Source organism: Benincasa hispida, chromosome 7 (genome assembly GCF_009727055.1).
Source record: "Benincasa hispida cultivar B227 chromosome 7, ASM972705v1, whole genome shotgun sequence".
Classification (NCBI taxonomy): domain Eukaryota; kingdom Viridiplantae; phylum Streptophyta; class Magnoliopsida; order Cucurbitales; family Cucurbitaceae; genus Benincasa; species Benincasa hispida.
In genome coordinates, this window is record NC_052355.1 from 7,124,309 (window position 1) to 7,139,513 (window position 15,205).

General features: G+C 37.6%; 1 protein-coding gene across 1 annotated transcript; it reads right to left on the reverse strand.

Moving 5' to 3' along the window:
• Nucleotides 1–3,082: 3,082 nt before the first annotated feature.
• Nucleotides 3,083–4,456, reverse strand: LOC120080952. The gene is made up of 2 exons (XM_039035637.1): nt 4,097–4,456; nt 3,083–3,832 (listed from the first exon to the last, which is right to left on the reverse strand). Exons 1-2 carry the CDS (start codon nt 4,454–4,456, stop codon nt 3,083–3,085), a joined length of 1,110 nt encoding a protein of 369 aa, XP_038891565.1.
• Between the last annotated feature and the right edge of the window lie 10,749 nt (nt 4,457–15,205).

Genomic DNA, 15,205 nt, shown 5'->3' on the forward strand with positions numbered 1-15,205 from the left:
TGCGGAATGGCCCCAGACCAGCGGGACTTCAACTTCCTTGGAAACAATCGCAAATGTGCGTTAAACAGAAGTACCTTTTGACCTTTGAAGAATGTTCGGTTGCTTATGCGGTCATCATGCCACTTCTTGGTTCTCTTCTTATAGATATTGGCATTTTCGTAAGCGTCCATTCGCCACTCGACCAGCTCGTTCAATGCAACTTTCGAACTTTTCCCGCACTTGCTACATCAAAGTTCAACTTTTTGCTTGCCCACATTGCCTTGTGTTCCAACTCGAGAGGCATATTACAAGATTTTCCGAAGACCAGAGCATATGGGGACATGCCAATTGGAGTTTTGAAGGAAGTTCTATATGCCCACAGTGCTTCACCGAGCTTGGGTGACCAATCCTTCCTGAAGGTACTGACTACCTTCTCTAAGGTAGTCTTGATCTCTCTATTAGAAATTTCTGCCTGCCCATTGGTTTGTGGGTGATAGGCAGTTGCAACTCTATGGCTGATGTTAAATTTGGTCAAAAGGTTGGTGATGATGTGGTTGATGAAATGTGAGCCTTCATCGCTGATTAAGGCACGAGGCGTTCCAATCGGATAAAGATGTTCTTCTTGAGAAATTTCGCCACCGTGGCCGCATCGTTCTTAGCACATGCGATGGCCATGGGCGTCCTTGAATAGTGTTGGCCAAAAATAGCCACTCTATAGGACCTTTGCGGCAGTCCGCTGTCCCTCAAAATGTCCTCCATAAGAAAACTCATGACAAAGCTCCAAAATGTGCTTGGCCTCATGCTCAGGAACGCATCGCTGCAAAATATGATCAGGTCCAAGTCAATACAAGAAGGGGTCATCCCAGACATAAAACTTGACATCATGTCTCAGCTTCTTCTTCTGCTGGTATATGTAATCTTCTGGTACTTGGCTGCAAACGATGAAGTTTACAATGTTCGCATACCATGGAACATTATCGCATACCGACATCAGCAACTCTTCAGGGAATCTTTCTTCAATGTCTTTTTCTTACATCTGAACCTCGCAATTTTCTAACCTTGACAGATGATCTGCGACTTAGTTCTCGGTGCCCTTTCGATCCTTAATCTTTAGGTCAAATTCTTCAGAAGCAGCACCCACCTTATCAGTCTCGGTTTCGCATCCTTTTTCGTCATAAGGTATTTGATCGCAGAATGTTCAGTATACACCACAACATTTGTTCCAATCAAGTACTGTCGAAATTTCTCCAGCGAAAATACCACTGCGAGCATTTCTTTTTCCGTGGTTGTATAATTTTCTTGCACATCATTCAACGTTTTGCTGGCGTAATAGATAGGATGCATAACCTTGTCCTTGCACTGACTCAAGATTGCGCCCACTGCATATCCACTAGCATCACACATCAACGCAAATGGTTGCGTCCAATCCGGCGCAATCAGAATGGGTGCGGTGATGAGCGCATTTTTCAGCGTGTGGAATGCTTCAACACATACATCATCAAAATCATATTCGCGGTCAATCTCGAGGAGCGCACTAGGGGCCTTGTGATATGAGAAAAGTTATGGATAAATCTTCAATAAAACCCCGCATGTCCCAGGAAACTACTAAGTGTTTTCACATTGACTGGTGGTGGTAACTTCGAAATTACGTCGATTTTCGCTTGATCAACTTCCAATCCTGCTTTTGATATCTTGTGACCTAGTACGATTCCTTCTTCAACCATGAAATGGCATTTCTTCCAGTTTAGAACAAGATTCGTTTTGACGCATCTCTTCAAGACTTTCTCAAGATTTGATAGACAGGAGTCATAAGTGTTGCCAAAGACTGAAAAGTCATCCATAAATACCTCGACTGACTCCTCCAAGAAATCTGAAAATATTGCCATCATACACCTTTGGAAAGTACCTGGTGCATTACACAATCCAAATGGCATGCGACGGAATGCGAATGTGCCAAATGGGCACGTGAAAGTTGTCTTATCTTGATCTTCTGGCGCAATCAAAATTTGATTATACCCTGAGTAACCGTCAAGAAGACAGAAGAATTCATTCCCAGCAAGTCGATCTAACATTTGATCAATAAACGGGAGTGGAAAGTGGTCTTTCTTTGTTGCCAGATTTAATCTGCAGTAGTTCATACAGATTCTCCACCCCATAGTTGTCATTGTAGGAATTAACTCATTCTTGCTGTTGGTGACGACTGTCATTCCCCCTTTCTTTGGAACGCATTGCACTAGGCTCACCCAGCTGCTATCAGATATAGGGTAAATGACACCTGCCTCAAGCCACTTCACTATCTCTTTCTTCACAACCTCCCCCATGGCAAGGTTCAAACGACGTTGCCTTTCTATAGATCTTGTTTTTCCTTCTTCAAGACGAATCTTGTGCATGCAATACGAAGAACTAATCCCTCGAATTTCCGCTAAGGTCCATCTCATGGCTTTTGCGTTGTTTTTCAGGATCTGGATGAGTGCTTCCTTCTTCTCTTTGCTCAGCGAGGCAGATATAATAACCGGTAAAGTGTTATTGCCCCCTAAATACACATATTTGAGGTGCATTGGAAATGACTTCAACTCTAACATGGGTGGTTCTTCTAAAGATGGCTTCGTACATTGCGTTGTTCGTTTAGATAACTTGAGTGTTCCAAAACCTAACTCAGTTTGTATTGCGGCGCAATTTTCCTCCCACATCGTGCCGATCTCAAAGTCTTCTTCCTCCGATTCTTCTTAAGGCTCGTGCCAATGATCTTCCTGCAGTTCTTCAACATATTGACAATTTTCCATATCACCTAGGTACTTCAATGCATTGAGAACGTTAAATTTAACTTGCTGATAGTCGACCCTTATGGTAAGCTTTCCTTTCTGTACGTTGATCAGTGCTCGCCCTATTGCAAGAAATGGGCGACCCAAGATGATAGGCACCTCGATGTCAGCTTCATAATCTAATATGATAAAGTCAACAGGGAAGATAAACTTATCTACTTGCACAAGTACATCCTCTATTTTGCCCTCTGGATGCGTTATTGATCTATTAGCCAACTGCAATGTAACTGTGGTGGGTCTTGCTTTGCCGATATTTAGCTTTTTGAAGAATGACAAGGGCATTAGGTTGATACTCGCTCCCAGATCACACAGTGCATTTCCGACTTCTTTTCCCCTATTGAGCAGGATTTGAAACTCCCAGGATCTTTCATTTTAGTGGGGATGTTGTTTTGAAATAGTGCACTACATTCATATGTTAACGTAACGGTTTCATTCTCCCCAATCTTCCTCTTGTTGACAAGTATGTCCTTGAGGAATTTCACATAGCTCGACATTTGTTCCAATGCTTCTATTAAGGGGATGTTAATATGTAGTTGTCGGAGAACATCTAGGAACCTCTGGAATTGTTTGCTATCATCTTTCTTGGTCAGCCTGGACGGGAACGGTGGAGGATCCCGCCGTACTTCGTTTTTAATTGGGTGTTCATTGAGGTCCTCTGCTTGCTGTGTTTTAGGAGCTGGAGGTTGCCTTGACTTTGCATTGGAGTCTTGCTGAGATTCATTCTTTGTAGATGTACTCTCTTCTGAACTGATAATTCTGTCATTAATGGTTGATTGGTCATCATTGATGATTACCTCTACTGGTCTTGTTACTGAATCTGGTGCTTGTGGCATAAGCACTATTGTCTTGCCACTTCTCAATGTCACTGCTTGACATTTCTCTTTACGACGTGGCCCTGATGTTCCTGAGCTACTGAGCAGCATACCAGACACTTTATTCATAAGTTTGATCGCAAGCTGTTCAATCTGCTCCTTCAAATTTCTAAGGGAGGAAGCTTGCGATTGCTTGACTACCTCGTTCTTCTCAATAAACTGTTTCAATAATGTTTCCAAAGACGAGGTACTACAAGAGGTGTTAGAAAAAGACGATTGGTCGTAGGATGGTATACTCTGAAGATTACCTGGGTTGTGATTCTGATTAATTAAAACCGGAGGATTGCCTTGATTCCCATGATGACTGTTCTGATGTTTACCTTGGCCTCCCTGGTTGTGATTCCCGCCCTAGCTGAAAGTTGGGTGATTCCACCAACCAGGGTTGTAAGTGTTGCTGAATGGTTCATTGTAGATAGAGTATACAGATTGTTGATTCAACGAGCAGACTTCAACTGAGTGCCACTCCCCGCATTGAACGCAATTTATTGCGGCCACTTGCGTCAGCACATATGCTTGCACTGAACTTTGAGAGAGGTGTCCTTGCTGAATAGCCATAGTCTGGAGGATCGAAGTTGCTGTGGCCATCTGATCGGCCAGGATACTCATTGTATCAGCTGGTACCATGGCACTTTCTGCTCTTCTTTGCTCCGACCCTCTTTCGTCATACCCGTTATCTATCCACTCATCTGTATTTCGCGAAATGCAATCTAAGATGCTCTTTGCTTCCGTATACGTTTTGTCCATTAATCCTTTTGCCATGAAGGCATCAACAACTACTTGCATTGGTCGATCCAAGCAATTGTAAAAAGTCTCCATCAGAATGCAATCGGGAATCCCGATGTGCGGATAGTTATTAACTAATTTTCTGAATCACACCCAAGCGGTGCTCAAAGTTTCATAACCCTTATGTTCGAAATTCAACACATCCCTTCGTCTTCTTGCGTTGACGGTTGAAGGGAAGAATCTATTCATAATCCTTTCGAACAACTGATCCCATGCGTTGATTACATTTGGCTCTAATGACTGAGCCCACCTCCTTGCCTCATCCCGCAGTGTGTACGGGAAGAGATACAATCTGATTCCTTCGAGAGTCACACCAGGTATGGAGAATGCGTTGCACATTTCTACAAAGCTAGTCAAATGAGCATGTAGGTCTTCTCCTTGTAGACCTCAAAATTGTCTCGCATTTTGAATCATTTGAAGCATGATCAACCTTATCTCAAACCTTGCATTCTCCTTAACCGTGGGACTTGAAATTTTGGGTGAGAAGTTATAAAAATTAGTTCCTCATAGGGACGTTGCGGTCAGCAGCAAGAAAGATGGGATCTTGCACTGGCCAATTTGCTCCTTGATTTCCTTCGGGTGCCTCGTTATTATCTGCCATATTGACTCTTCATCGCCTAATTTGGTTCTGATGTGCTCTTGCGCAAAAAATACACACACCTGATCTCTGGGTCAGCTTAGAATTTTTGGAGCAATTCCAGTACTCATAAACCGTCAGCCTACTCTTCGCGACAAACAGACAGTACAAAGAGATTTGTCTTGCAAAATACCACAAAAGTATTCAACACTAACCGTTACCAATCCAAGGCAACGGTGCCATAAACTTGATGACATAAATTTAATCTCTTTATCTACTCAAACGCATGGCTTGTGGATGAAACAAATGATATGCTAAATATGTGCTCAAGTACTTTTGCGATAAAGACATTTTTATGCGATACTACACCTAAATATATGCGTTGTTAATGATATGCTCATAGTATGCGATGTAGTAGTGCATGTCACAAGTTTCCTTGTGCTGAAACCAAGTATATTTCCAACGCAAGTTTCTCAGAATAATCCGAGGTCGAACATAGGGATTGTTTTCGTTAATGCGTTACTAATGTGATACATGCGACCGGTTTTTACAATGAATAAAGAAAGGTGATTTATACAGAAATGTAAATTGCGATGAAAGTAAAAATGTGTTAATAAAGTAAAGTTCTAACTAATATGATACAAGATACAAGATACATGACACATGATACTGAGGTCAGGAACTGAATGTAAAGTTGTACAAAGAATCGATGTATGCGATGGCAAGTCTTTATGGATGATGCAAAAAGAGAAAGAGTAAATAGTAAAAAATCTCAAAGTTGTCAATTGCGTTAAAGATGCAACTAAGGTTCCGCTTTCCTTGCGTACACCTCTCGGTGATCGCCGCATTCCCATAATCTCTATGGTGAAACAGGGATGAACGTGATGAACGCAAGGTTGTTTTTCCATCTCTGGAAATACTTCTCGCTTTAGTTAACGCATTCTTCCAAATTCTCTCATACGCGGAATAACATCTTTCACTTCTGCTCTCACAGGTGAAGATACCGTCGAGCATGCTTTAACTAAACTTATATTATTTCTCAACACAAATTAACTCACTCGCTTAATTCTTGCTATTTACCAGGGATTAAGAACACATCATGGGAAAATGGATTATGATTGAACGGAAAAAGACAGAGAGATGACAATGGTGACTATCATAAACATTTAATCTAAGATTAAGTGTTTGATACATGGTGTGAATGAAAGATTAGAAAGATGAATACAGGTGATAAATAGAGATAGAAACCAAATACAGAAAGAGTGTCAACGTCTTGACATAGATCCCGGATGGAAATTGTGCTTGCCGGCGTGTGGAAGTGGTGGAGAGGAAAGCTTCCATCTCAGGCTTGCTTTTCTGGTAGAATTGACCTTCGCACAGAGCTTCAACTATAGGGATTGGAAGGATTCTCTGCTCGGAGATGAACCTCTCGGCCCTGTCTCGTGGTACTCCCGGATCTGCTTTGTAAGTCGCTTCAGACTAGCCTCTCTCTCAAAATTAGTATATGCATGTCTCTATGTATTCATGTATATTTTTCAGTGATTTTGTAGAAGCTATTTATAGGCGAGGCTTGACTCTTTGCATTCATGGTCCCCACTATTTAGTTATTGTAGTTCATGAAATAGCAGAATGAGGAATTCCTTCTGTTACGCAATCAACCCACCAGAAATGCACAATTGAAAGCAGTATACTTGTTAAACTCTTTCGCAAATGCGTTGCTCTTTACACCTTCGATCGATCGCCGCATGCGGTATTGTTTTTTTTATTACCACATGCGGTTAAAATTGTGTTGATCGTTAGAGATCTTGATCGATTGTCGCATGCGCCGTCATTGCGTTGATCATCTCTTCATTCTCGAATGATGGGTGCAATGCGACGTAGATGCGTTATTTATTTTATCTTTGAGCCATGAACGGCAACGGCTAGGCGATCATATCATGCCATAAAATGATTTTATATGTATAGAGAGATCCCCTATCTATACAGGTCAATACTTATTTAATAGCCAGTCATCAATTGGAAGCGGGCAAGATGGTGACCGATTTTCTGCAAAACTGAAACTGAAACATTCTATTCTACCATCCCAATGGTGTTAGTGGGTGTATTGACGACATTTTATAATTTTTCGCATTTCTTAGCTAATTTGTATACTATCGACACAAATTTTATTTCTTTTAGCCGCAATATCTAAATAAAACAGTATAAATAAAACAAACTCTGTGATTTTGTGTAGATCACTTAGGAAGAAGAAGAAAACTGTTTTCTTTCTATACCTTTTTGTCATAAAAAACCAATTAACCATCCACTAAAGTGGTTAGAGAGAAAATAGGATTATTATTCAAAATAATAAATACTACAAATAAATATGATAACCAATTTTTCATATTATATTTATAACCTATAGTTTTAATATTGCATCATATACAATATAAACTATAGTTCTTTTTCTTTATTTTAGGGCATTTAATATAAATCAATTTATATTTAATAACTATGAATCTCATTTATAGAAAATATATTTGAATCACATTCAAATATTTATTCCTCCAATTTAACTATAATGTATCAAATACATTATATCAATTATATCATATATAATTGAATTAATTGAATTATATCATATATAATTAAATTCCCTCTTATTAATTTGAACAATTCAAATTAACCTAAAAACTGATTTTCAACTAAATCTTTTTGAGCTACCAAGGGGACCTTATAGACGTGTAGCTTGAAACTCAAATGGTACGTGAATAATTAATTAAACTCTTTAATTACATTATCCACCAACCGTAATCTATTGATGTGCTCTTGTTTAGATTTTAAGGTCGAGATTTAGGAGAAGTTGAGAAGTTAAAGTGGTGCTGTTAAGAACAGTTGGGAGTGGTTTCGTCATTTGGGTAAGCTTTTGGGCATTTAAGTTTTTGTAATCGTTGCAGGTTGTGTTGGATTGGGTATTTTGGATTTGGGTTCAAGATTTAAATTTAGTTGTTTGGCTTGGAATTGAATGGTTGTATTTCTGTGTTAGGGTCGTTACTTCAAATCACTGTCATCGTTTGGTTGTCTGACCTTATCTGTGGATTTTCGATTAAGATAAGTAATCTTACAACTGGAACTGCCCATGGGCCAGACACTAGGTGTATGCTAGTAATATAAGTTGATAGTATGACTGATTAATAGCATGATTGGTTGATGGTATGATTGATGTACGTCTTCTTCAATATGAGGACCGAGGAATTAAATGCACATATAGATATTTGATTTCTAGCATGAGATGAGTACGTGTTATTCTATGAGATTATGTTTGATTTCTAGCATGAGATGAGTATGTGTTATTCATGTTTGAATGCTAGCATGAGATGAGTATGTGTTGTCCTATGAGATTATGTTTGAATGCTAGCATGAAATGAGTATGTGTATTCTATGAAGTTATGTTTGAATGCTAGCATGAGGCAAGTATAGGTTATCCTATGAGATTATCTTTGATCTGAGAATCTGAGGTGTATGTGCATGTATATTATACAGCCATTCTATGATGTTTCAGTAGCAGTAGTGTCCTTACTGTTATCAACTAGATGTTGTGATTCCTTCGAGAATCACTAGAGGTGGTGTTAACCTTGGGGATTCACAAGAGGTTGTGTTTCCTTCAGGATTCACCAGAGGTGGTGTTATCCTTCGAGATTCACCAAAAGTTGTGTTTCCTTCGAGATTCACCAGAGGTGGTGTTATCTTTTGGGGTTAAAGAACTCTTATATAAGAGTAACTATGAGCAAAAGCAGATCTTTCCAATTCATTGTGACAAAATTTCCACATATACATTCACACATACAAATATGCATTAATAACGCTAAATTACTGACATGCTTAAAGGATAATAAATAAGAGACTGAGAGAACATACCAGTTGAAGACTTTTCTTCACTTAAAATCTCGCTCTCTCCATGAATGACCTCTTGCTCTCACTAAACCAGCAAGTAATCATTCGGCAACTCTCCTGTTGTCTACCACGAATGGCTTTGCATGAACAACAGGAAACGAGGACGACGCCACCACTCGGAGCCTTCAGTATTCTCAGAGTGAGAATCCAAAGGGTGGGCTTTGTTTGGATTTGGTAGAGGTGAGGAGGAAAGGCAGTAATGTACTAAGATCAAGCAAGTGGGAGAATGAAAGGACTATCGTATAGTCGGGTGCTTGATTGTTTAGTGCGCGGTACACGATCGTGTAGTAAAGCTAAGAAATCTTCTAGGAAATGGTAAGTGATCGTTTAGAGAGAGGGCGCGCGGGTGTGCGATCGTTTAGTTAATAGGATGCGCTATCGTATAGGCTCTTAAATACTATACAATTGAATGCTAATCACACCGTGAGCAATTATGCATATCTTTTGCAAAATGAAAACCATTTTTATTTTATTCTTCAGTTACTAAAACTGAATTGAACATCCCACTAACGCATAAATTCGGAGAAAACGTTGGACAATTATCTCATAACTGTCTAATTAATAAAATAATAAATATAATCATATTATATTCATAACCTATGGTTCGATATCATATATCAACCATAGTGTTTTCTCCTCTACTTGATATAAATCATATTTATATCCAATTTCCTCCAAAATAATGTATCTCATACATTTAGTCAATCATATCATGTATAATTAACCAGTTCAATTATATCATATATAATCGAACTCCCTCTTGTCATTTTGAACATTTCAAACTAACTGATTCTCAACTTGTATCCAAGCTACCAAGGGGACCTTATGGACCTATGGCTCGAAGCTCCAACGGTACGTGAATAGCCTGACTAAACTCTTTAGCATGAGATTGACCATCTGTTGACGACAGCTTAACTCTTTCTTACCACAGATATATTTCTGTATACCATCGATATAACTAATCATAAGTACAATAACTTTCACAGATGCTCTAAGTACAACTGGTCAATTTAACCGTTTTGCCCCCTGTAGTTCCACTGATCCCTCTAATGGAACAATACAACATAGTCCAACTATGTGTGAACACCTCTCAGGCCATGAGAAGGTGGCACCACATCGTTCAAGCCTTGGGATCAGCTCTTAAGGAGCTATCTATCTACTTACCCCTACTTCGAGGAAGGAGTGAATTCCATCTGTAGCTGAAAGTTCCCAATTCCCATATCAGATGAATCCCCAAGTGGTAGGTTTGAGTCGGCGACCAGGCCACTTGCACCTATGCAATCAAAGGACCACCCTCAATTGTCAGGAGTTCCAACTCCATTCAAGATTGAGGTCACGTTGCCTATGGTTCATCCTAGTGAAGTGAAGTCTCTGTCATGAACAACGTTATATAACGAGACATTAACACTTCGTGGTCAGGTCTTATACAAACTCTTTGTATAGGACGCCCTCGCTCGTATATCCCCTAGACGAATGATCAGGATCAGACCATCTGTGACAAGTCACAACACTTGTAACTATTCCACAAAGCGGGCCGCATCCGTAGCGTTACAAGGATAAGGTTTTCCTCATATATTCATATACTACAGACCATTTTGGTTATCACTTAAGACATGATCCACTTGTATGTCACCACATACATGCTTAAGTTACATAAAGACAACCAGAGATTTTAGTTTATTGGTTTGTGGTAAGGGAAATAAAACATCCAAATGTGCAAAGTAAATAAGTGAAGTAAATATCATATATTATACATCACAAGCGTTCGTACAAATAGTTTACAAACTACAGGACATGAAAATTTAGGGCATCATCCCCAACACGAGGTTCACCAGAGGTTGTGTTTACTTCGGGATTCACTAGAGGTGGTGTTATCCTTCGAAGTTCACCAGAGGTTGTGTTTCCTTCGGGATTCACTAGAGGTGGTGTCTCCTCTGGGATCACCAGAGGTTGTGGTTCTTATGGGACTTACTAGAGGTAGTGGGTACACTTAACTACAGTAGGATGAGAGGTTAGTTTTCATGTTGATATGTGTCGCATGGGGACTAGAGGGGGCACTTATGCCCCACCAAAGCGAGGCATCTAGAGGACATAGATTCCTAGTCTGACCCTAGTAGTGGGGTACCTTACTGAGTATTTTATACTCATCATTTCTCATCTTGTTATTTTAGGTAAGGGTAGAGATGTACCGATGATTGACAAGTGGAATCCGTGATCGAGCCACTGAGACCAGTTTAAATGCTTCCACTCATATTTAATATTTCTTTTATGTTTTGATTTTTTTAGTTTCGAAATTTGAGACTACTATTTATGTTTTGTTTTCAGACTTATTTGTTTTCCATTATGATTTATGGGTCCCCTATCCTTTGAGTTTAAATATTAGAATTTAATGCAAATCTTTTTAGTTACCTTATTTAATTAGCATTTATTTCACTATAAAAAGAATTCCGCTTTAACTTCCATGCATACATGCGTTTAGTAACGACCTAGCTTGAGTCTTAGGGAGTCGGGTCGTTACAACAAGGAAATAGAAAAATAGTGTTTATAAACTTAAGTTAAAAAATCATAAATTAAAAATCAAATGGTCATCCATTCTTGTTTCTAATTTTGTCTCTCTGTTTTCAATTTTTGAGAAAGAGAATCATTTGGTAGCTGATTTTATTTCTTGTTTCTCCATTTTTTAAAAATAAAATTTTAGAATTGATTAAAAACTTGAAAAACAATAAAATGAAGTTTCTTATTTTTGTCTGTTTTTCTTTTTTTTTTTTCTCTATTTTTTTAAACATGAGAAGAAGTATTATTATAGAAATTAATTCTCTTATGATTTTAACAATTTTTTTTATTTAAAGTTTTAGAGGAATCAATTATTATAAATTTTTTTTTATGTTTTTCTTTTAATAAACAAAAAGAAAGTAAACATTATATTTTATGGAAAAAAACCAAAAGTAAGAAATAATGAACAATTAGTAAAAACCCATTTAGTAACTATTTAGATCCTATTTGATAACCATTTGATTTTTTTGTTTTGCTTCTAAAAATTAAGCTTATAGACACTACTTCCGCCTCCAATTTTTTTTTCCTTTGTTATCTACTTTTACCAATGGCTTAAAAAACCAAACCAAATTTTGAAAACTAAAAAAGTAGCTTTTGAAAACTTGTTTTTATTTTTGCAATTTGGCTGAGAATTCAACTATTATATTTAAGAAAGATGCAAATCATTATAAGAAATGAGGAGAAAATAAGCTTAATTTTGAAAAATCAAAAACAAAAAAAAAATGAAATTGTTATCAAACGGGACCTTCGTCTTTGGTTTTTAATTTTTAAATATAAAGTCTATTAACATCTATTCCACTTCCAAATTTCTTGTTTTGTTATTATTCTACTAAATATTTTAAAAAATCATACTAAGTTTTGAAAACTAAAAATATAGTTTTTAAAAGGCAAAATTATATTTTTCATCCTTAAGTTTTCAATTATAGGTATATTTGGTTCATTAGTTTTTCCATTGTTGGGCATGAGGAATGTGATTTCATTATAAGGTCGCAATTGAACAGATCGAGCAAGTTCAAAATGACATAAAATGAAACCTATTAGTCCGAAAGAACCGTGGAGATCAATAAAAGTCCACAGACTATTTAGTCTCTCTTTCCAATTGTTCCTAGTTGGGTAGAACAATCAGCTCCATCATACTAACAGTGTGTCTGGTGCTATTGAAGCAATTTAAGAACTCTCTTTCCAGTTGTTCCCAACTGTCAATCACTTTCAGCTCCAAATCGATATAACAATCAAAAATATTTTCTTCCAACGTTCGGATGAACTGCTTGACTAACAGAACTCCTCTTGCTCCTGCATTTTTAGGTTATAATGAATTGAGCTGAAGGAAATCAAAATAGATATCCATGTGAGTGGAAGCGAATCGTTCCAAATTTCATGTAGAATGAACACAAATAATTATAGTATAAATAGAACAAGATTATGCATAATTGGAAATTACAGCATGCTACTTAAATGAAGATTTAAGGGATAGAGTATGCAAATCTTTGAAGAACCTTTTTTCAAGTATCCCTCGATCGTTCAGCAAATCGTTCAATTAGTACGAACTCGAATGTAATGATCAGAACACGATCTCAACGAATGTCTGAATGAACCTTGATCCCAATCGAGTCCAACTCGATCCTTAAACTGAATTAGAACACCACCACAATGGTTACCTTGGTATTCTCGGTGTGAGAATTCAAGAGTTGTGGCCTCTGTATGATTTTGGATTGAGGAAAGCAGGAGCTAGACGATTGAGTAAGTGGGAGATGAAGACTGTCAATCGTATAGACAAAATACTCGATCATTTAGAAGATGAAGTCTACCATATAAACTTTGCTACTTGAACGTGTAGCAACGATTAAGCGAGTAACTATCGTATATTAAACTCGTAGCTCGATCGTGTATGCTCTCTATGCTATCACTTAGTAAAACATTTTTACTTCATAGCCCTTTTTATGAGATTATTCTGAAATAAATTATCATTTAACTGATTTGGAAAATAATTTTCCTTTTATCTCATAGTTACCATAAAACTTCCAATAACCTCCCACTCAATTCAATTATTAGAGAAAAAGAATAATTAATTATCATATAATTAATATGTTATAAATAAATATAATAACCAGCTTATCATATTATATTTATAACTTATAGTTTTAATATTTCATCATATGAAACATATAAACTATAGTTCTTTTTCTATTTTATGGTATTTAATATAAATCATATCTATATTAATTTCTCCAATAATAATGTATCAATTACATCATATCAATTATATCACATATAATTGAATTTCCTATTATTAATTTGAACACTTCAAATTAACCCATAATCTGATTATCAACTTGAACCCATTGAGCTACCAAGGAGACCTCATGGACCTGTAGCTTGAAGCTCCAACGGTATGTTAATAACTGATTAAACTCTCTAATCACAAGATCCACCATACATTAACTGTTGGTCACTCCACTAAAGACCGACAGCTACACTCTTCACACTACAAATCTATTTCTGTGTCCATATAACTAATCGACAGTGCGATGACCCTTCACAAATCGCTCGTAAGTACAACTAGGCCAATTCACCATTTTGCCCCGTGTAGTTACATCTAACTCCTTAAGTACAACTGATTCCTCTAATGAACAATATGTCATAGTCCTACTATGACTAAGTCCTCTCAGGCCAGGAGAGGGTGGGATCACTATGTTCAAGACCCGGAATAAGCCTTTAAGGGAGCAATTTATCTACTTATCCCTACTTTGGGGAAAGAGTGAATTTCGTCTTGTGTAGCTAAGTTCCCAGCTCCCCAATCAAACGAATTTCCAAAATGGTAAGCTTGTTGAGTTGGCAATCTAGCCACTCTCACCCATACAAATCAAAGGACCGCCCTCATCGGCAGGAGTTCCCAACTCACTCAGGATTAAGTTCTTGTCACCTATGGTCATTCTATTGACTTGTACGTCTCAATTATCAACGGCGTTATATAAAGAGACTAATCATTTCGTGGTCCGATCTTATACAAACTCTTTATATAGGATACCCCCGCTCGTATGTCTCCACATGAATGATCAGGATCAGACCATTTGTAGCACTTTACAACACTTGTAACATCTACAAAGTGGGTTGCATCCATAGTGTCATTAGGATAAGGTGTTCCTCCTTTATCCATCTACTACAAACCATTAAGGTTATTACTTAAGGCATAATCCGCTTCTATGTCTCCACATACATACTTAAGTTACATGCCACAGATCTTAGTTTATTGGATTTGAGTAAATGCTTATAAAATAACATTTATTTTATTAATAACAATATGTGTACAAAATATTTACAAACTACGAGACCACTGAGAGAATTAGGACACCAATGAGAACATGAGCAACGTGTTATTTTGGGTTGCCCTTCCCATCCAACTGCTAGAACTTTGGTAGCTAACATCCAACTAGAATTCTCAGACTATCAATGCTTTTATATATGGTATAAAATACATAAAAGAACTCTAAGACGATCCTCCATATTGAGCTATGATGGAGTTTGTGATCATATCTTACAACTATTGGACTGTTAGAGAGGCGACCGACGTGGATTGTTGCAGTAGATTTTCCTACGACATAACTTTTCTTGTCATTGGCTTTAATAATACGAGTTTAACTCAACTCAGCAGTTTCTCAAACCTGCATTGAGCTCTTGAGTCAGTA

Coding starts and splice junctions, on each gene's coding strand:
- LOC120080952 (XM_039035637.1), bottom strand. CDS start 4,456: ATGCAAGTAGTTGTTGATGCCTTCATGGCAAAAGGATTAATGGACAAA. Junction 3,833..4,096: donor GCTCGTTGAATCAACAATCT/GTATACTCTATC, acceptor TTATTGAAACAG/TTTATTGAGAAGAACGAGGT.